Genomic DNA, 23441 nt, shown 5'->3' with positions numbered 1-23441 from the left:
GTGTTACAATTATTTTGTGCTTTTTAGGAAACGAGATAGTTTTGCATGTCGAACCTTTCTTTGGAGAAACCATGATAAAATATGAAGCTGTCCCAGCCAAAACAGGGCATATGGTCACATTAGATATTAACGACTACGCCAGTAAGTACCAGACGACAACGCGTAAACACGCGCCATATTGCACACATCGCAAATAAACAAACCAAGCAATAGCAACATATTGTGTTCGTTTTTGTTAGCACAAATTCTGAAAATTACACGAACATAACAAATTGATTCAAACGAGAAACAATAGCAGTGAAACAAACATCTACATAGTTTTATGTATCAGGCGATTCCATTAGGAGACATATGATCTCGCGGCACTTTGGCACAAAACCAACGTTTTGCTACAAAAAATTACCGTACGAAAATAAGCAAATTATTGACGCGCCTACATTTTCTAGTTTTTATACGAAACTACATCGAAAAATTTGTGACTGTCATTTGTATCCTCGGATAATCGGATAAATTTGTAAATTGTTATTGTAAAACAATAACTAGTTACTTACTTATATAACAAAATTCCGAATCTAACGGTACTTAGTAGAATTATAAAAACTTTGAATATTAAAAAATGCTTGTGTGATCAAGTTTATTTAAATAAATATTATTCAATTCTACTTATTACTGGCATTTTTGTATAACTCGCCAGAGTAGGCCTGTACCACTTATTTTAAAAAAAAATATGATGAAACAAGTGTACCTACTATATTTAGTAATCGCATTATTAAAACACATTGTTTAAATGCTTTATAGTCCAAATAAACGTCTGTCACCTGATAAAATTTCTCAAAGAGAGAAGCTCAGTGATTTGATTGCAAAGGTCTTAAAAGATACACACTATCTTAAAATGTTGCAACACTCTTTAATACCCAGAAAAAATATTACCAAACAAAGTCTTCTTAAACAATCACGGCCCTCTAAAATATGCGTAATATTTATTAGAATTCTAATACACACAAACTTCGCGTTATTAAAACGGATATCTAACGAGTGGTCATAACGTCACAAGTAACTTGGAAAACCCATATTTCCGAGTACTTATATGCTGTTGGTTGCCACCGCTACGAGAATAAATCCTGCTAGCATCATGCATTTTGTCACGTAGGTTTGTGTTCTAATTTTACAAAATAATTATAGCTTGCATGAAAAATATTCATTATTATGATGTGTACTAATTAATCGGAAAACCATGTGAAATTCAAATGTATACATTGTTTAGAACAGTAGGTGTAAGGGAAACATTTGCTTAAACAATTCCGAGGTCAACCGCTCAAAAGCGGAATGGTATTGAAGGTCGAGATCGGATAAAGGATAGACCATGAATGTAAGGTCTGTTAATTTTCCGACGATCTGTAGACAGTCGCAATTACTTGCAATTAGGTCAAATCGGGAGAAGAACTTGTTAGTAGTAAGAACAGCGGCCGCATTGCTAGCAATGTACTCTCCCAGATCGATCTCAATCCGATTCATCTCGAAAATTAATTCCTAATAAATTTGTCACGATGATCCCAACGAGTCTGACTTCCTTACTTGAAGGGGTAAAGGATTGTTAGTAATGGAGTCAAACACCCTTATTTCTAGCAATATATAAGCCCTATTAAGTTAACCATCACGTACTTCCTGCAGGAAACTATAGTGGTATATTTTTCTTGAATTCGTCACAATGGGCTAACTGATCTGCTTTTATCCTAGTCCTATTGTTTCTCATTAGCATCCCGCCAGCGTATCTAGATAGCGCAGACGGGGTTACCATTCCATTTTCATTCATCCAGACTTTCTTGCTTAAGTGGACCCTTTCAACGTAAATCAGAGTGCAGGGAGGGTTACTATTCCACTTTCATCCACAAGAAAATATATCTAATCTTACCTGAAACATATCTGTGTCGGGGTCCTCTGTGTACTCAACGATGACTGCTTGGTTGCGGCTCAGCGTATACGAGATAGAGTGTTGGCTAGCATCGAGTATTGCCTTGCTACTGTGTGGTGTCTTCACTACATAGTGCTTCGAGCGACGGACGCCGTTGGCGACGGGCCGTCGGTACAGTACGAACTTGCTGCGCCGTCGACCACGCTCGCCTGACGGCAACGCTCCATTGTATCTGTTAAAATTTCATTATAATGTTAATATATAGTTATAGACTATATATATTATAGATATAGTCATTCGGTCTGTATAAAATATAGTTGTCATAAGAGCAGCGACACTCCGAATAAAATAGAAGGATACCTTGTTAATTTTACTCAGTTCAAGCAAATAGCATACATACATTTGTTTATTTTTATTTAATTAACTGTATTAACCATAGGAAAATATGATACAAATTGCGAACTTAATGTTAGTAGTATTATCTACCAGTACGCATTTATGATTATTTAACAGGATTCGTGGTGAAACATATAATCAGAAGACAACAAAATCCTGATGATCGTACAAACATTTAATGTTCCTATTTAAACACTAAAAATGAAATAATTAGCACCCATTTTAAAGCACTGCTAGTGAAAGAGAATATTTATCCCAAATAAACAGCAGTTGTAAAACGACAAAAATTTTCAGCTTCTATATTTTATCCATTTTTATAAATTATTTATCATATTTCGCCCCAATTAATTTCGCCCCAATTTAATTGAGAAAACTGTTTAGTTTTACTGGTTCACTTTTTTGAAAGTATTTTAATAATTTCTATTTTACCATGTACATATTTTTTTCTTATTTTTCCTTGCAGCATTACGCAAATATAAATTGTTTAGTCTGCAACTACTATTTAATTGCACAGATTCAATAATAATCGCTGATGGGAAGACTTACTTCCGTGAGAAACAATACAGACAATGAAGTTTGAACACGTTGCGGCATTGATTTCTCATAGATATTTAGCATATCAGAAAAATCCAGTGCCTATGTAAAGCTGATTACATGGTATAGTCAGAAATAAAATTAGAAATATTTCATTCATTTAAAACATTAAGTTTTATTACACAGATTGGAATTCATTCGTATAAATATGTTACGATTTGAGGAAGGCGCAATACATTGGAGCCATTATACATGTTTAATCATCAAGCGTCAGCTATTAATGAATTGAGCAATCACTTGTCTAGACGGCCGGTTATGGAAATGTGTATGCGTAAAATAGAGACAATAAGAGAACTGTTAGATAGTTCACAATGTTGTTAAAAACCATCATGATAGTATTACTACTGCGGTATTACAATGTCGTAGCAAGAAAACGGACAATGTGCCGCGGCTCGCATGGGAAGCTGAACAAGTGCAACCTTTGTTCTCTCTGTATTATATAACACGTCGTAACATTATGTGACATAATGAGAATTCACACCATTTTGACATAATTCTATCATTAGTTTATACGTATCTGTAAGAGTTTAAGACAAAATACAAGTTATTATCAGTGCCTATAACAAGAAATATTACTTTCGCATATTGTAAACTTAAAAAAAAAATAACGAAGTGAAGCTATAACTAATCAATATTAATGGAATTTAATCCGAAAAATATTTCAAGTCATTTAATATCTAAAAATATTGTACTAATAAACAAGTTACCAAGGGTAACTTTCACAACATTACCTCGACATCTGACCTGTATTTGTTCTGGGAAACATATTTTTGTGTAACAAACCAATTTCATTAAGAGAGCAAACGTTTGAGCCTCGATTTCTTGACTCTATGTGTAATCAATTAACAACCTTATTATTTACGAGGTCGTTCAGGTTAAAACATTGAAGATAACGCCAGGTCCTCACAGAAATTATGTTCGAACAATAAAACTGATAAACTGGGTGAAAGTACTATACTGCGATACGGAAACATTCGAGTGTTTGTTAAGCAAATAATAAGCTGATATGTTAGATCAGACTGTAACACTTTCTGTACTGTATTTATGTATGCAGCTCAATCACCTTAATACACAACTTTGTATTGCCTTTGTTATTTGTGCAAAATCAGCACATCGATATGTAAATGAAACAAACGATAAGGCTCAAACAACACTTAAGAGGACATAAAGATACGATAAAAGGTTATCGCACTGCAGACATAGTTAATAAACTATAATTTTGATGAATAATATATTAACCTGATAAAATCATAAATAATTTAAGATTGTGTTCCACAAAAAAACGACTTTCATTGCAATAGAACCAATAAATATTTTGATTTAAAAAGTAAACAACTGAACCGATATTGGAAAATTTCTGAGACAAAAAAAGAATCTTCAAAATCGGTTTATAATTGACGAAGTTATGAGGTAATAAACAAAATAAAAATAATACAACCGAATTGAGAACTTCCCTTTTTTGAAGTCGGTTGAAAATAGATATTTTAACTAGAGGCTTTGTACAAAGTAATCTATATATGTAACTCTGTCTCTTACACGTCATTCGATCGTCAAGCAGTTAATCCGTTTAAAGGGTATAGGGGATATGACAAAGAAATTATTAGATACAAAGACATAATAGCTACGCTTTTTGCACGAGCGGTACCATGGCCGACAGTATATTTTGTGATGTCTGCAGTTGCTGTTCATTTAAATAGGTAATGGTTACCATTTCTCATCAAAGGGAACACTGGACAAACTCGATAGTTGTTATTTGAATACTATTTAGGACTGGTAAGACTTTATTTTTGTATCTATCATTAATACATAAATAAAGGTAATGACCAAGTCTCTAATGCTGCATGCCATATAAATAAGATTTAGTCGGGGATTAATTCAGGGTCCACATTTTTCTGCCTCAAGAAAAATTCGTTTTGATCTGGGTATTCGGAGTGTGTAGGTTGTGAATAAGAAGATTTCACAGCACTTAGAATCAAGACTATATTCGTTACATTACATGATAATAAGCCAAGCTAATGTTTAATCTCCCCTACCCGGTTAAAATGTAAGCATTTTAGTGTAATTGAATTAAAGCACTATGGCGTATGCCTGCGTAGTAACTACTGAAGCCTTCACTTTGGTGCACTGCACACAAGTTGGGTCGCCATTTATTCTATAGAACATATCGATCCAACATACGTAAAGCTTGAATATACGAGTACTTACTATTCTTTATCGATTTTATAATCTATATTTAAATACATACAAGTGTGCAATAAGCTTCATTACTTATTGTCTTTACATCTTTATATTCATAATAAAGCCATAATATTCCAAACAAAATATAAGTAATTCTATTTAGTCTGAATAAGGTTGGAAATATCTTAATCGTCGATCATCGATTGATCAGCTCACCCCCTAGATTATGCACGACAGTATGTATATAATTTACGTAACTGAATAATGTCTTGCATTATTACTTTGCCTCGAGGATTGTGACTGGTAAAGTATTGACACTCAGTATTACGAGTGAGTTCCAATACGCATTATATAGAAAAGTGTATTAAACACAAATGAATTAGCATATCAAGTCAACGTTAACGCGATCTCCCTGGAAACCATTGCGGTTTGTTTTTAGTGAATTCGGTATTATGAGTCAACTGATCTAACTTAATTTTCATCGTGGTCCTACCATTTTACACCTTTAATATAGATGAGTATACAATCTTTATCAGAGACATTTAAATGAAGTATATACTCCACCATGTCGACCTCTATCTACATGGTTTCCCCTGGAGACCATTTTGGCTAATTCCTGATGAATTCATCACGATTCTAACTGGCATGTATTCGTTCTCACTTATTATCATTCACTAATGCCCCGCCAGTGTATACCGATAGCGCAGACGGTGTGACTATTCTATCAATCCAAAGAACCATCTTTAGCAAAAAACAATCTTGAGACGTTTGGTTTATTCCTCTAGTCACTTATAGGAAAGGTAGCGTTGAAATATTACGTAACATAATTTGGAAGAGAGGGAGGGTCTTGCAAAACGTTACAATGCGTTACAGTGGCGGAAGGGAGGTTTAAACAATGCGTTGCGTAACATTGCTTTATTTAATTAAATAAAAACCTAGGGAATTAAAATGTCCAAAATTGGCAACCCTATTCATTTATGTTTTACGGGGAATCCCTCGACTGTATTATACATCATTTTTATTTTGTTTTCGTTATCAATATTTGATAATGTTGTGACTTTTCGGTAAAAATGGTCATTTGGATGTTATGATGGTGTTTGGATTTAGGGAGGGGGAGAGGGGTACAGAAAAATATTATGGCGCGTTACATGGGAATGAGGGTTAAAATTTACAAAAATTGCGTTACGTAATACTTGAACATCTCCTAACAAATATTTGTTTGTTCATCAGTATCAAGTTTATAACAGTAGTTAGGTACTCGTATATCTTATTATTTCGCATGCATTAATTAGAATAAGAAATATCGTGTTTTAAATACAATGTACTAGTATGTTCCATCTATGCACCAAATTTCAATCGAATCCAATCCGGCGTTTAAGTCTGATTGAATGACAAATACTAAAACAAGAAAAACATCTTTACAAACTTTCAATAAAATTTAACATAGGATAGAATTAAGTAAGAATTTTTAAAATACTTTTAAAGTTAATGATGTAATGTAATGCAACAACATAATAATTATTACAGACATTTATAGTAGACTGTAAGACTTTCAGCATTTGGAAATCTGAAACAATCACTCTACGATCAAATCTAGGAAAGTACGTAGCTAATAAATTATTCTGCTGTTGCGAAAAAGCAATTTCACGCTTCTATCATTAGCGTCGCTAGAGCGTCGTCCGGACTTCCGTAGCCTAACCAATTAAGTAAATCAACGTTAGTGATCCATTTTGACGTTCAAAGCTAAACAAACACCTGTGGCTTTTAAGTAGCGATAAAAAAGTTTGTCTAGTATTCTAGATTCTAGTTTACTAAATCATAATCTATCATTTCAATAGTCAAAATATACATAATATATATTTTTTTAACTGTCCACTCCTGAACATAAGCCTCCCCCTAGGGAATTTGCCAGTAGTTGACACGCTTGGCGGGGGTATTGGCAACCGTATTTAGACTTTGAATATGTTTTCCCTTGCTCTCCCTTAGTCGTCTCTTACAACACTTACAGGAAAGGAAGGGGTGGCCTGTTCTATGCCGGGACCATACGAAAAAGATTTACATATAATTAGGATCAGTTAAGTTTTTTATTAAGTACTAATGTTTACCCGTGACTTCGCGTGATCAGGATATGTTTACTGACCGTATAAATGTAGCCTGTATCCTTTTCCATCCCATATAGTAAGTATGTACTAAATTTCATACTAATTGGTAAAGCCATTAAGGTGCTATAACGTAACAAACTAACAATTTCACTTTCACATTTATAATTTTAGTAAAGATTTATAATATAAGTAAAGATGAATATTTATAGCGCTGAAAGAATTATTTTATTTGGTTCAAATATTATCAATAAAACAGGGCAAAATGGGACAGACGTAAGTACGTAGAATTTGTATTAAAATTATCTACATGAGTCATGTAGATGAATTTAATACAAATTCTATCCCTGGTAAGTAAGTAAGGTAAGTGGTAACTGCTGAAATATAGAAAACAAAAGAACGAGAACAGTAAACGGCGACTTGCAACAACAAATTAGTCTATACTGCAATAAAAATATTACTCTGTGGTCAAACGTTAACGCTTACATATCAAACTAAAAATAAGTGTTCAAAAGAGTTATAGCCACAGCGAAGTCAGAGCATATTAGTAGAATTGGCAAGAGATTGGCTAGTTTGCCCTCTGGGACTCGAGCTTTCTGGTCTCTTGCCAAAGCTGCACAAGGGAATTTCTGTAAGTCATCTTTTCCACCTTTGCGCAGGGAGGATGACTCGTTGGCCCAGAACGCTAAAGAAAAGGCCGATCTTCTTGGATCCATCTTTGCGTCAAACTCGACATTGGATGACGGGGAGAAACCACCACCGACCATCACGTGTTGTAGGAGCTCTATGCCTGACATTAAATTCACGCATAGCTCAGTGCGTAGAGCACTTTTCTCCCTCGAAATCCATAAGTCGAGTGGGCCTGATGGTATTCCTCCAATTGTGCTTAGGACGTGCGCACCAGAGTTGGCTCCGGTTCTTACGCGTCTTTTTCGGCTTAGCTACTCATCGGGCATAGTCCCAAAGTTTTGGAAGACTGCTCTGGTGCATCCGATCCCTAAAAAGGGAGATCGCTCAGATCCAGCTAACTATAGGCCCATAGCTATCACTTCCTTATTCTCGAAGGTTATGGAATCCATCATTAACCGTCAACTGCTCCGGTACCTAGAAGAGCACCAGCTGATCTGTGATCGCCAGTACGGCTTTCGACAGGGACGTTCGGCCGGTGATCTTTTAGCTTACTTAACACACCGATGGGCAGTGGCAATCGAGAGTAAGGGAGAGGCCTTAGCAGTTAGTCTGGATATTGCGAAGGCCTTTGATCGGGTGTGGCATAGAGCGCTGCTTTCAAAGCTACCTTCATTTGGGTTGCCTGCGAGACTGTGCATTTGGGTCGCCAGTTTTCTCAAGGAACGTAGCATTAAGGTCGTAGTCGACGGTGCATGCTCTGATTTAAAACCTTTGAATGCTGGTGTCCCGCAAGGCTGTGTACTATCTCCGACTCTGTTTCTTCTGCATATCAATGATATGTTACAGATAAGTAATATTCATTGCTATGCGGACGACAGTACAGGAGATACATTATATACCGGTCATGCAAAGATCTCGCGGGCACATACCGATGAGTGCCGGAATAGACTTGTGTCTGAAATCGAAACTTCACTCCATCAAGTTTCGATCTGGGGTGAACAAAATCTTGTTCAATTTAACCCCAAAAAGACACAAGTCTGCGCGTTTACCGCAAAAAAGACGCCGTTTGTCGTATCTCCTCACTTTCAGGGCACTTCCCTTGATAAAAAGTCAAGTCTAGGAATTCTGGGCGTTGATATATCTTGCGACGTCCAGTTTTGCGGTCATCTGGAGGAGAAGGCTAAGATAGCTTCCAAAAAGTTAGGAGTGCTCAATAGGGTGAGACGATATTTCATGCCAGAACACCGCCTGAAATTATATAAAGCCCAAGTCAGGCCGCATATGGAATACTGTTCTCACCTGTGGGCAGGAGCGCCACAGTACCAACTCCTTCCGTTAGACCGCATTCAAAGTCGGGCGGCTCGAATTATCGATAGTCAACGCCTTACTGTCCGGCTTGACCCATTGAAACTGCGCAGAGATGTTGCATCTCTGTGCATCTTCTACCGAATTTATCATGGGGAGTGTTCTGAGGAATTGTTCGGATTGATACCTGCTGCTGATTTTCACCACCGTACAACCCGCCACAAACTAAAGTTTCATCCCAATCATCTGGACGAGTGGCGGTCTTCCACCGTGCGTTTTTCAAGGCACTTTCTTCCACGCACAACCATTCTTTGGAATCAACTTCCAGCAGCAGTATTTCCGAACCGATACGACAACATAACCTTCAAGAAAAGAGTATATTCCTTTTTAAAAGGCCGGCAGCACACCTGCAATGCCGCTGGTGTTGTGGGTGATCATGGGCGGCGGTAGTCACTTACCATCAGGTGAGCCGCATGCTCGTTTGCCCCCTGTGTTGTAAAAAAAAAAAAAAAAAAAAAAAAAAGTGACAAAGATTTATTGACCAACCTCTTTCTTGGTAAAAATAGCAAATTGCAATCATAACGTCACCACTTATTGCGGTTTGTGGTATATTTTTTCCCCTTAAATGCCGATTTCAAATTCTACTGAGATTTTATATTCGTATTTTGTGCAACACTAACTTATTTTCACTTTCTAAACAGGGTTGCCACACTACTCGCTTAGTGTATTCATATTTTCCCATTAATATTAATATAAAAAGTGTATAAATTTTGACATTAAATATGATCGCTACCAACTGATATGATGCTACGCTTTCAATCGTTTCCACACTAACACAGCTTAGGTTTACGATCTACAAAAATGTAATATTACTTTTAACACGTCCTGGTATTGAACCTATTATGTTCTTTGACAGGCACTTTAACAAATATTTGTTTTAAAAAACAAATACCTAAAAATACCTAAAATAAACAGTAACGTCAGTTTAAATTACGCATATTTTTTGGCTACCATCCTCGTCGCACGCACTACTTCCGCACCACTGTTTACTGTCTGTAAACTGCGATCCGACGTATAAATGCAAGTAAAATAAGTTGCGTAACGCTTGTTATAAAACTACTATATAAACGAATACAATAAAAACAACTATTATTTTGTGATAAAAGTAACTGGCAACATCATTTTACAACGGACGTCCTAAATGAGAACTAATTATAAATAGATACTAAACGACGCGATGTTGGGTAATCAGTACGGTGTGTTAACATCTTAATTGTCAAGACAAATTTATCTATGCACTATACAAATCGGACTTTGAAATAACTACAGAGATTATTGTACAAACGTCACTCACATGGTATGTACTGTTGAAGATATCACCATTAAACTTTAGAATCATTATTCCCTTTTGTTCGATATGTAGTTGTTAGCAGTGTTAACAATAAGATAAAATCTATTGTATATATTCAAATCGTATATTATGTACACTAATTAAAAATATATGCTATTGTGGCTATAATTCTAAACGGAGATAGAGGCATTTAGCTAAGAATAAATAATAGTAGCATAAGCTGACTTGTATTTTGCTAATTTTTGGTGAACATTGCCGTGCATATTTGAATACAATATAGCAGAGTGCGCTACTGTCGTCTTTGGAATTATTTGATTTGTTACCGTTATTAGCATCACCTGAGCATTTATTGGAAATTTATATTTTAATTTATATTATGTTAAAGCTTCAGCCACATTTAAATAATGGTGCATGTAGGCCACGAAAGTAATAAACTAAAATATATTGAATAAAAAAAAACTTAATATAATGTTTGCAAAAATATATTAACATTGGCAACCCTGACTGTTAATGGCTTATCCTTATCAAAGTCCGTCATCGTCGCAATAAGAGATTAGAGTTGATTGACCTAAATAAATATATGCAGAACGAAAATAACAACTGGACTGGCCGCGGCGTATGTGGAGTAAATTGAGCGAACGTGACTACATCTCAGAGATGGAGACTTGATCATGACCTCTAGCTACGAGTTGCGTGGAAACGAGAAATCGACTTATGTGACTAATCGATTTTTTACCAAATATAACAATGTTCTTATTGTATATAATCTACTATATATTTGATGTGAGTATAAATACTACTAGCTGTAACTCGCGGGTTCATCTGCGCGGATCCTATTATTTCCTTTTCTCAGGGGAATTTTAAAAAAGAATCTGCAAAATTGTAGTTATTGATCGAAGTTTTGGCTGTGCTATTATTTCCCCCGTCAATCGGATTACATATTTTGTATCATGATCTAAAGCCCTCAGGCATTATATTCAAAAGATATTTATTAGCTAGCTGTAACTCGCGGTTCTGCCCACATCAATCAGTATATTAAGTACACTATTAATATTTACACAAGTTAAACTTTCTTAATTACTTAATTATATTAATAGGATTAATTATAGCGAAATACGAAATTGGCATAGACTCTATACCGAAATTTGCAGATTTTTTTTAATAGTTAACCACTTAGTTAATTCTTTTAATAACATCTTAGTCCTCAGGAAAGGCAATGCATGTGATGTATCATGGGTGAAACAATACACTCTGTTATGTCCATGGTACTGCTCATGTCTATAGGCGACGGTTACCAGTTTCCATCTGGTGGGCAAGTTAACATATTTTTATTATTTTTATTTACTTAATTATAAATCATTCACGACTTCGTCTACGCATTTTTTCATTTCATTAAAATATACATACTCGAAATTTATTTTTGAAGAGAAATTGAACATTTCCTTTGTTCCTTACAAGTAAGTATTTATACAGTTAATGTAAAACCGCTAACATCAGATATTTCACAACAACCCTTTACAGACACAACTATCCAAATAAAGACATGTTTGACAAAAACGTAGGTAATCCTTAAAAGAGATACCCACGATAAGAGATTGAAAAGATTATGGATACAAAAACATGGTAATGACATTAATAAACCCTTTTATGAAAATTTAATACATTGTAAAAATGGTTATTCATTTATAAATCTATTTAGAAAATTCTTTATGTGAAAGGATATATTTTCATTTTGGTCCCATAAAAAAAAAATATTAAAATCGGTTCAGTAGTTTAGTTTCCAAATCAAAGTAACTAGTTTTGCCACGAAATTTGTTGTACTTGTTTATTCATTATAAATGTAAATAACATTATAAAAGCCTATTTAACTTTTGAAAATTTTATGTATAATTTGATCTTCGATAGCAAATAAGCGTTTAACAACTCTTATAGCCCCAGGTAAACACAACAAAATTAACATATTAAATAACAGAAAGTAATGTTTTTATACATAAAAAAAAAAAATTTCAATCGTGTAAAAATTAGTATGAGATCAACACGGTAGTAAACCGTAAGGATTGCAAAAGAATCGTCGAAATTGAGGAAACAGTGTTTGAAGTCAGTTTAATTATAAATTAACCGTACTAAACAAAGGTATCTTTATTTCCATGGATCCAGCGTGTAATATATACAAGATATTGTAGTTGTATTCTAAACTAGCTTCTATCCGCGACTTCGTCCGCGTTTTAGTCTGAATTCTATATGGCACATTGAAGCTAATAAAAAAAAAATAAAGGAGATGTGCTCATATTGCGCGCGAAGCTATCGAGATCCTATTATTAATATTTCTGGACTGTTCAATTCCAAAATTGTCTGAACTCCAAGGTTTTAATTATTAAAAAATGTATTGAGCGTAAGTGATTAGCGCATACAACTATACACTTGAGAGCATTATAAATCGGAACGGAAGCGGTGTGACGTCACGCATCTGGTAGAGGAACCAAGAACGCGTAATCGCATGCTATGCGCTAATCCGCACGTGTTTACTTAACCTTGTATCCGAGCAACGTGGTATTTTTAGGGTTCCGCAAACAACAATAACAATTTAGTGATTTACAGCATTGGTTTATCCATCAACCTAATTGACGTGAGAATTAGAGCTGGGAGTTTTTTTTTTTATTTGGTGAAAATAGAATAGAACAAGTAAACTGAGCCATCGTGACGAATTCGACTGTGATGATTTGCAGAGGAAATCGCGTCGATATTAACTCTATAGTATATATTGTTGGAAATGAGTACCCATTGTTAGACCTCATTCATGGCCGAGTGGTCCCGGCAACCCCTTCCTTTCCTGTGTGTGTCGTAAGAGGCGACTAAGGGAACTTAATGGTCACGAGATAGGCAGATATCTCTAAAACTTAACTGCGGTTGCCAATCCGCCTGCCGAGCGTGACTACTGCTAGAAAAACCCACCAAGGGGGAGGCTTATGTTCAGCAGTGGACAGTTAAAAACTGATATGATGATAATGATGTTAATGATGATGATGATGATGAGACCTCTTTGCTGAAAATCTCTTTAGTGTCGGAGCTGACGGGTGTTGTATTACCCTCACCAATATGTACGTAATTCTGTTTGTTAATTCTTGACGCATTGAGTCCCACATAGACGGGTTGGGAGGAAGGGATTGTTAGTAACGCGGACTACCAGTCCCATTGCTAGCAATATACCCTGTCAGGTCGACCTCCACGTGGTTCCTCCTGGAAACCATCGTGCTGAATTCTGTATGTATTCATCACGATGGGCTAACTGACCTGCTTTTTCATTCTCACCTGGTGCCCCGCCAACATATACCGTTAGCGCAGGTGAGGTTGCCATTCCATTATCATCCATTAAAAAAAACATAGACGGGTTGATTATTGTAACGATTCGTCGTTCGATCTTCGAAATCGATTATGATTATTGTTTTTATTCAACAAAGCAATAAATCTCTCTGTATATGGCGAGTATTAACATACATAGAACAATCATGTAACTTGGCACACTTCTATCTCTAACGTTGAAGCAAGTATTATTTGGTATGGAGAAGGCCATAGCTACTTTTTATCCCGGTCACGCGGACAAAGTAGAGAACAGAATTAATGATCAAATATAATAAGTTTGTCTTCGAGTTCAATATTCGTAATAACTTACAAAATTCCTACAAAGCATTTATCCTATTCCTTCAATCTTAAAGCTCTAGGTTTATAAGACAGTCAATAATCAAATCATGAAATTATATAAAAGTTTTTGAACTAAAGAAAACTCTGATAATTTAGAAAATGGAATTAAACCTTACCACCTTATTCATAGAAACTAAAACCGTCTACAAATTCTATAGCTAAAGTAGGTTTATGAGAGGGTTGACGTTTTTATGAATAAGGGGGTCAGTCTTCAGGCATGGCAACGCATGAGGAATATTATGGGCATCACAGCATACTCACAGTATTATTTTCCATTAAGTAAGCCACCAGCTTGTTTAACATTACAAGCATCGTAAAAAAAATTACTACGAAGTCTTCTCACATAACACATCTGTCAATAAGTTAAAAATTTAATATTCTTGATAGTTGTTTGCGTAAAACAACCGAAGAACAGGGCCGAATTAGACAATAATATTAAATTTTTTAATAATTTTTAAAACTTATATTAATTTTTTAAAACATTTCTATAGTACTGGACTGCTGTCCACTGCTGAACATAAACCTCCACCATAGATTGCATAAAATACTATATTTATGAATCAACAATGTAACAAATGTTTCATATCTTTTACAAAATCAACTTCAAATAATAACATCCTTATGTAATCCTTTCAACCCGTACGCGAATACTTACATTTTACATATGTATAGTACAAATCAAAATAAATAATTGTTTAACCTCTACAAATGTTTGTTTAAGCTCAATCGTGAATACGGTTTCTAACTTAAATAGCAGTAAAATAAAGATTATATTTGCAAACAGGTCTAACAATATAATTGTATTAACATAACAATCGTTAGTTGCTTTTTGTGAATTATTCATTTTACGTTTATTATTGTTTGTGTCCTTGTCGGATAGTAATTTAGTTGCTCACATGTTTAGTTTATCTATCGTATTAAAATGTATTATTATCATCATCATATCAGCCGTCTACTGACCACTGTTGAACAATGGCTTCCCCTTATTAGGAGGTTTTGACAGTACTTAGTCTTACTTAGTAAGTTAGCAACCGCAGTTAGGCTTTGGTGATGTTCCAAGAGGAACAGGCTATTAATCGCCACTTACAATACCCACGGGAAAGGAAAGGTTGGCTTATTCTATACCGTTACCATACGGTAGTATTAAAAATATACAGCGTTTCATAATTTTTAGCTAACTTTAAAAAAAGAGAAAGTAATAAAAATAATTAAAAGTTTACATAAATACTAGCAGTAAATGTAAGTTCCTATCTAGATTATTATTTTTTTTCATTTTCAACTAAAGACAACAGAAGTTAAAAGATATACCTATATATATTTAAAAAAGCCAAATTATCAAAACCAGAATTCAAAATTACTGATTTCGTCACAATTGAAATCGGTTTATTTTGAAGAAAACAAAAGTCTATTCATCATATATATATTCTACAAGCCTACCACGATTACAATACGACCGGTTATGAATTTACTATAAGACTCTTCTGAAAAATCCTTTAAAAGCCTTTGTACCTATCTTGCCTAGCCTACATAGAAACTAAAAGCAAACTAGCTCAATAAATGTTCGAAATTAATTTATAATATACGTCTATATTAGAATAACATTGTGTTAGAATGCCTCATTTCCAGTTCGCAGCGTACTTACATTCCCAAAAAAACGCTTTACTATAACAAAACCGTGTAATATAGTAACTTTATATAAGGTAACGGGAATATTATTTTTCAGGGAAATATTCTAAAAAAAATAAGAGTTTACTTGTGTTAAATTTTTACCACATAGCAACAAAATAATTAAAAGATTACATAAAACTTTAGATTTTTCCGATTGTCTTTAAATATGCATAGTCGATGAATTCTTAATGATAAATTGGTGTGCTCGATTGTTTACCATAACCGTGGTAAGGACCTGTCAATTATGCATATTATAATAAGTGTAAACACTATTAATGTATTAAAAGAACACCAATACATTTCTTTATTGTTTATTTTTATTACAAAAAAAAAAAAAAACTTCAAAAAAAATCTCAATTCATTTCATTTTTACGATTAAATTACCAAACAGATTCCACTAATATCTTAGACATAAACATTTAGATGTTATGTTTGTATCTCAATCACGCATAAAGGTCTGAATACATGGATAATATTTGGTACACAGCATACGATACTATATATATAGGCACACACCGCAAGTACCTCATTTTAACACTAAACGCGGTACTAAAATGCAAACTCCGAACCTAAATTTAGGTGGAATCAGTTAAGCTCATTTTAACCTAATTTAGGATCTAAATACACACAAAAGTACATACAGTTGCATCACCTATTTAAATCAACTGGAAAGCCCAATACAATTCGTAGATATTATTGCGGACAAATTTTTTTTTTTTTTTATCAAGTTGACTCATACAAAAGAGAGAAAGACGTTACCATCATGAAAGTGTCATAGTGCCCATGCATCACTGTTATTGCAAATAAAAATCACGAACATGCCTCTAACATCATTTCCCGTTCGTGTCTGAAGTGAGAACGTGCAATCAGTATCCTCGGTAACTGACCCATCATATAATAGATCGTTAATAGGTTATTAGGTCAACTTATTCAAGGTAAATGTGTCAACGACGATGCGTCTCACAATTTTTAAATACATTTTATGAAATTTATTGGCATTTAGTTTAAACCGTTAAGCGCAGTTTATCAATACAAAATGATGTATTACACTATTCTTATTTATCATGTAGTGTATTTATTATATGTAATTATTTTAAACAATTGACATTAACTTTAACATTTTCGTGAACTTGACAGAAATATCGTTTGATAGTTAAAACGCACTTTACCGTTATCTAATAATATTAGGTTATAAAGCGAAACGAATTTAGAAATTTAATAAATTGGTCTTTGAAAATTGTAATTTGTATATGTACATAATATACTGTATATATATTGCTACATCTATATTTTGTTTCTACCTTTTTATAGTGCGGAATGCCCTAAGATGATTAACGTATGGCGGTCGATTGATTGTTTAATTAATAATTCTTAATCACTGTTGTGGTTTTTTTATACTTGTTTCCATTTATTAATAATTTCCATGTATTAACTATGCTACTTAGAGATACACGTTCAGTAACGTTTAAATTATTTAAGACTTCAAAAAGTGGGAAGTTAACACACCAATGTTCATATGTGCTTAATCGATCTAAAATTAGGGCAAAATTATAACATTGTCCACTGTCCAAGCCTATTTATTTATATATATAAAAAATTGTAACACTCACCCAAGTATAACTAATTCGCCATATTTGACAGGTGGTTTGGGTTTCTGTTCTGAGCCACTTTCGCCGGTTTCCTCAAGTATGGGCGAATCCGCAGTGTCCGCAGCACTATAACAAAAGAAAAAGAAACTAAAGCATGGTATAAAATCAGTTTAACTTAAGATTGAGACACGATCAGTGTTATGTGCAGAAACCATAAATGCATAAACATTTACAACGCAATATTTGTATTGAATTTAATATAGCATCTTGTCATTCTTATTATAATACAATTCTTTTTTAAATACATTGTTTTAATCAAAAGTGTGGACTGAACTCGCATAACGAATGTTCAGTATAAAATTGTAACAATGTAGTAATGTAAAAATGATGAGTTTATGTATGAAATACATACCTAAAACTTAAAAAATATCCTCGAATATAGATCTTTTGAAGTTGATTAAAAATATCAAAGGACTAAACTAATTGTGAAACGTTATACAAATATATTTTTCTTTAATTTATATGCCTAAGATATATAAGTAGGCATATAAATTACGCAGTACACAAAAGACGCATTAATAATCTCAACTATTTAGGATAATTTTATTTTTAAAAAACAATTAAGTATTATAAAATAGTATCACTAATATTATAACTAAATTTTCCTTAAAAAAATAAAATTTTTGGTTCGATATTTCATTCATCGAGGGTACACTTACGTTCAGAAGCAATTAATTATGAAGGTACTGAAAATTACCTACTTACGCAACAGCTTCAGAGCTACGACACTGCGTAATTAATGTTATAATCACCATAATATTAGGATTAAGTTTTGGTCCAAAGATAATACGAACAATTAAGTACAGTTGTATAATTATAAGCTTACATTGTAAAAAGGAAAAGGGTAAAATAAATATTTGTTATTTATATATGATATCAACGGATTAACATACTTCTTTGCACTTTTGCTACTTAATTAAAATTATTTTATATTTAAAATAAAAAATATTAATTACAGACAACAGAATATAGAGACAAAAAATGCAAACTTTTTTTTAATAATACAATAAAATCCTCAGGCGGGAAAAAAAACTAATATTGAGCCACCTTAGTTTTATTTTCACCGATATGGCTCGTCCGGCTGTATCCATCCCGAGTGATATTCATTAAAATTTTTTATCATCGTAATATACCTGCACTATTTTATTATTCAGGGTCAAATACTTTTACCCTCTTATTAAAAACGTCAAAGCTCTCATAAACCTATATACCTACCGATTTTAGCTATTGTTTTGTCTTTTTTCTTTTATGCTAAATTCTTAATTTGAATGAAAGTAACAAAACAGGGTAACAGATAAAATAGGTCGTCGTAGTCGTAGAATACTGACGGATCTTTATTTGTAGTATTTGTCAGATCCGTCAGTATTCTACGACTATGACGAGGTGTGTAGGAAGTTTTCATTTTTATAAATAAGGAGGGGGTTAATCCCTGATAGTCACCAGAAAACACATCAGTGCACCGCAATTACTAATTTCAAAGTCGTTTCTCCACTAAGGAAACTATACATTAAAATTAAACGCGACTAATATTTTTTTAGCAAAACCCCTTCAATGATTCATTATGATAATCAATGAATTTATTGGATCCTGCTAATGAGCAATCAGTGACGTTATAACTACAATAAAGACGAAACAATAATTTAATCAATTAATTAAATTACATTAAAAAAAATACGTCAAAATTATTTTTTTTTAATGATAACGGATGAATCGATTCAAATTAGACTCGCTAGCCTACTAAATGAAATCTAAGTAAAAATCAGAATTCTGTGTCCTTATTTAGGTTTGGAGAAGTGTTTGTTATCTGGCTGTGTGGTCTCAGTAAAGAATAGGCCACCCCTTCCTTTCCCGTGGGTGTCGTAAGAGCCGACTAAGTAAGTAAGTGCCACTTCAGTAGTATAAAAAAATATATCAAAAACGTGCAAGTAAAATTTTGTAATGATTGGTTGAACCAAGTAACAAACATGGGCTGTGTTCGACGTCATTTTTTTCAACCGACTTCAAAAAGGAGGTTCTCAATTCAGTTGTATGTTCATCAGCTGTCAGTTGTAAACAAATTTGATTTTTTTTATCCGAAAAGATATTCTTGCAAATTGGTTCAATGGTTTAGTTTTGTCATCAAAATATCTGGTTTTGCCACAATTGAAATAGTTTTTTTTTTTTTTTTATGGCACACACTCTTATTTTCCAATGGGAATGAGTGAGATATTCTACTGCAGTAGAAAATGATTTACTTATATGTTGATTCAGGAAAAAAAGTTTTATCTTACCAAATTTAATCCAAATCCGTCTGGAAGTTTTTGCGTCACGCGTACACAGACCCGATCTAATTTGTTTTACTATTTGTATAGATAAATTAATAAGAGATAAATAAGGATAATAATATGCAATATGCTCCATTTCCACCACTAAAATATATCTTGAAAAATTTCTGCGTAACAAGTATCAATCTAATCTATGGCAGGCGTAAACAAAATCTAAGGATTAGGTACATATGTGACGTGGTCAAATACGAATATATTGCGCAGACAGTATTATATTACAGTAACAACTTGTGTATTGTAGTCTATGAACAATAAAGAAAAATACCTACATGAATGATTCCAAATGACCCCATTTAAATCAGAAATGTTATTCACGACTATGTATAGATTTTGTAGAGATAACGCTTTCAATTAATACCATTAGCTCGAACTTTAAAATAATGCGTATCACGCATTATTATGAAGTCATTGACATTTTAATCCTTACTAATCCCTATTATAATAATAAAAATGAGTTTGTTTTTTTTTTATTCACACCTAAACAGCTTAGCTAATCGTCATGAAATTTGGCATAAACAAAAACCATAAGTTACTTAATATTTCGATCACGTAAAATTATAGAATTCTTATCTATTTATTAATATATCTCTAATACCGATATTAACAAATAAGGACGACGCACTGCTTAAACCAGGATATAAAACACTGATGTACAAAAACCGAGATATATTATACATATACACTTACATACAAGGTTACACTTAAAATTGTTCCGAATTAAAATATATTGCTACCTATCGTAGAGAAAGTCGAATCTAATATTTATCATAGATTAACATTTAATATGAAACCCCATCACGTTCATATATTTTTATTAAATTTGTAAAAACAATTCATTTCACAAACGTCACTTACGGATTAAAAAAGAGATAATTTGATAGTACGTGTTCTATTTTCGACGATGTTTTTAAAAAACTCAATGATTAAATATCATAAAAAAAAACATGAATGAGATTAACATCATCTAACAAGCATTTAGCTAGTGTCATAAAAGTAAATTGAATGCACGATTATCATCTTGGTCGTTACCACCTACAACTTACAGCTTACAATTTCCGGCCCAGTGAGTATTACTATCGCGGGTCAAAACCTCGCAGAGCAGACCGAAAACTGGTCCAAGACAGCTGTGGGTCAAGATTAGTGGTAAATTACGACCATGACTGGTCGTAACCGGTTACCGGCGATGCATTGACACTAGCGTGAGCTCATAATATCAATGGTATTTATATTACTGAAACATTAAAACATCTTTGTCTACACTCAACATTCTATAAAATGATGTAACCAGTGAATTGATGTAGTTGTAATACATGTAATATACATTTCAATATTACCTATTACCTATGGATACCTAACCAATCTACTCCGAGAGCTTTATCGATTGCGCCAACGATAATTTTATCAGTTCCTCTGCGAACTAGGACACTATCAGGTAATCTGACATTTAAAAACTTTGCGATAAAATTACTCATTCACGCCCTAAATGCAGCATTCGTCTATTATCCATTTCGAATAGATTGCAAGGTATACAGGCACAATTTTTTTTATTAATCCAAATTATACTGAACTACAAAAATAAATCGATTGAGTTCCACAAACAAGTTTTAAATTTTTTATGTTGTATAAAATAGTCGATATGGTAAAGAAAAAAAAAACATTTATTCCAGTCGATGTGGGATAGGTAGTCAGGCCCGACTGAGCGGCCGTGATTACGGGCACGGGGTCAAAGCCCCTCGTCTCCACGGACCCCTCCCGCACCGCCATCATCCCGGTACAAGGATTGGACACGTATACTAACTGATGCCGACCCACAATTACTGGATGCTGTTAAAATAAAAAAAAGGATGAAATTTGTGTGGAGAGAATACTCAATAAGTAGGCTGGTAGGTTTACGTTGGACAAAATTTACATTTCGTATAGCTATAATGAAAGATTTTGTTTCTGCCGAAATTAATAAATAACAAAATCAAAAACAAAAAAGAGATCAAAACTTTGAAAAAAATTTTTCAAACAATAATGTAGGTACAGTTCATAGTAATAAATTTTTTATAATATTACTAGGAATGACTAAAATTACCGACTGACAGATGACCCACATGACACATTAAATTTAATGATGTTCATACACCATAGATATAACATAGTGAAGTAGTCTATTAAAACGTAATATAAAACAATATACCTACATTTTGAAGAAGTAAACGATATTAACGATAGTACCTATTCGATGTTGAAGCACCATTAGGGGAACACTGAGCACATTTCCTTGATAATAACAATCTATATTTGCATGCAACGCTGTAATTTTTATCGTACATGTCTTCCGCCGCCAGTCTCGCCTTTGTCTGGTGCGATAACTTTGTACGACATGATTGTTAGCTGTGATAAACAGATTTAAAGTAGTCTATTTCTTTTTAATGCCACAATGGTGGCACACAAGCATAAAGCCCATCTGAGAGTAAGCGATTACCGTAGCCTATGAATGTCGCAATGCCAGGGGCTTAAGTACGCATTGCCGACCCTAAAAAACCTTAAAGAGGTTTCTCATTTCTCATTCCATAACCTGAACATTCGTGGGAGGAAACATCTCTGAAACCGCGCTATACGCGACCGTCTAGGCTCTAAAGTAAGGGGGTGAACTCCATGTCGGTGGCGAGCTGTACGATGGTAGAATGTGGCCGTGTAAATAATATTCAACAAGTAATACATAGTTAGCGGTAGCAAAATGCAGACTACTACGGAGAATCAAGGGTGGTTTGTTTCGTAGTAACTATTCGGCAAACCAAGCACGTTAAGATAAAACGCTACGCCATGTCCGGTTGTCGCAACACCAAACGAGGGTATGTGGGAACAACGGAAGTTTACGAATAATCAATTATGACACGAGGAGAATATCCATGACTCATTTCTTGAAACTCCAAGTATGGTCTTATGCGATATTTTTATTCACTACACAACGGCAACAGTACGAGTATATCGTAGAACAGGAAAGACGAAAAGAATTAGGTTAGCCTTACGCAATGTTTTCGCTCCAACACGTGGTTGAAATGAAGTCATTTTTGTAACTTCAACTCGTTCTTCTAACAATAATACAATAAATTGTATTATATAATACAAATCCCTTGTTCCACCCGTACTTTCTCCATTCGCACGGTCACGATTTCAAAACAGATCTCGTGGATTCAGCGGACACTTTCTACCTCAATCGCTCGTTGGCTTTTCCCAATGACTTCATAGTCTTTTGTTAAAATAAATGCTCACAATGTTTTAGTTAAGTGTTAATTAAACTAGATGACACTTACACTTAAAAGCCTATAATCTGAACAATATGGTTGAATGAAAGAAGATACATTTTAAAAAATTATCATGGCAATTTTTAATTTTAAGAAATACATTTCAAATTACCTAAAGAAAAGAACTAAACAAGCAATAACGTCAGCTAAAATTATGCCTACGTTATGGTAATTATTATAAGCGATCATTACACATTACAACACAACTATACAATGTCTTATACAATGTACTTTAAATCACAAAACATCACTACAAACAACTCAAATGTCTAAAAGTAGTCCTCATTAAATAGTGTATACTAAAAAATAATGCAAGTCAGTCAAATGGAAATAATTAAGAGTC

General features: G+C 33.8%; 1 protein-coding gene across 2 annotated transcripts in view; it reads right to left on the bottom strand.

Annotated features, from left to right (window-relative positions):
• The window catches only part of LOC113519808 (protein pellino), a 74128-nt gene that overhangs the window by 41465 nt on the left and 9222 nt on the right, over window positions 1-23441 (bottom strand). For both annotated transcript variants that reach the window (XM_052900709.1, XM_052900710.1), the window contains exons 2-3: window positions 17443-17547; window positions 1913-2144 (exon numbers count right to left, since the gene is read on the bottom strand). In XM_052900709.1, the coding sequence (XP_052756669.1) occupies window positions 1913-2144; window positions 17443-17547 (337 nt within the window). The remainder of the gene's footprint in view (window positions 1-1912; window positions 2145-17442; window positions 17548-23441) is intronic.

The sequence above is a fragment of the Galleria mellonella genome, unplaced genomic scaffold (assembly GCF_026898425.1).
Source record: "Galleria mellonella isolate WM207_F2 unplaced genomic scaffold, CSIRO_AGI_GalMel_v1 utg65, whole genome shotgun sequence".
Taxonomy (NCBI): domain Eukaryota; kingdom Metazoa; phylum Arthropoda; class Insecta; order Lepidoptera; family Pyralidae; genus Galleria; species Galleria mellonella.
The sequence above is the reverse complement of the archived record's forward strand: the minus strand, read 5'-3'. Positions and strand labels throughout refer to the sequence as shown.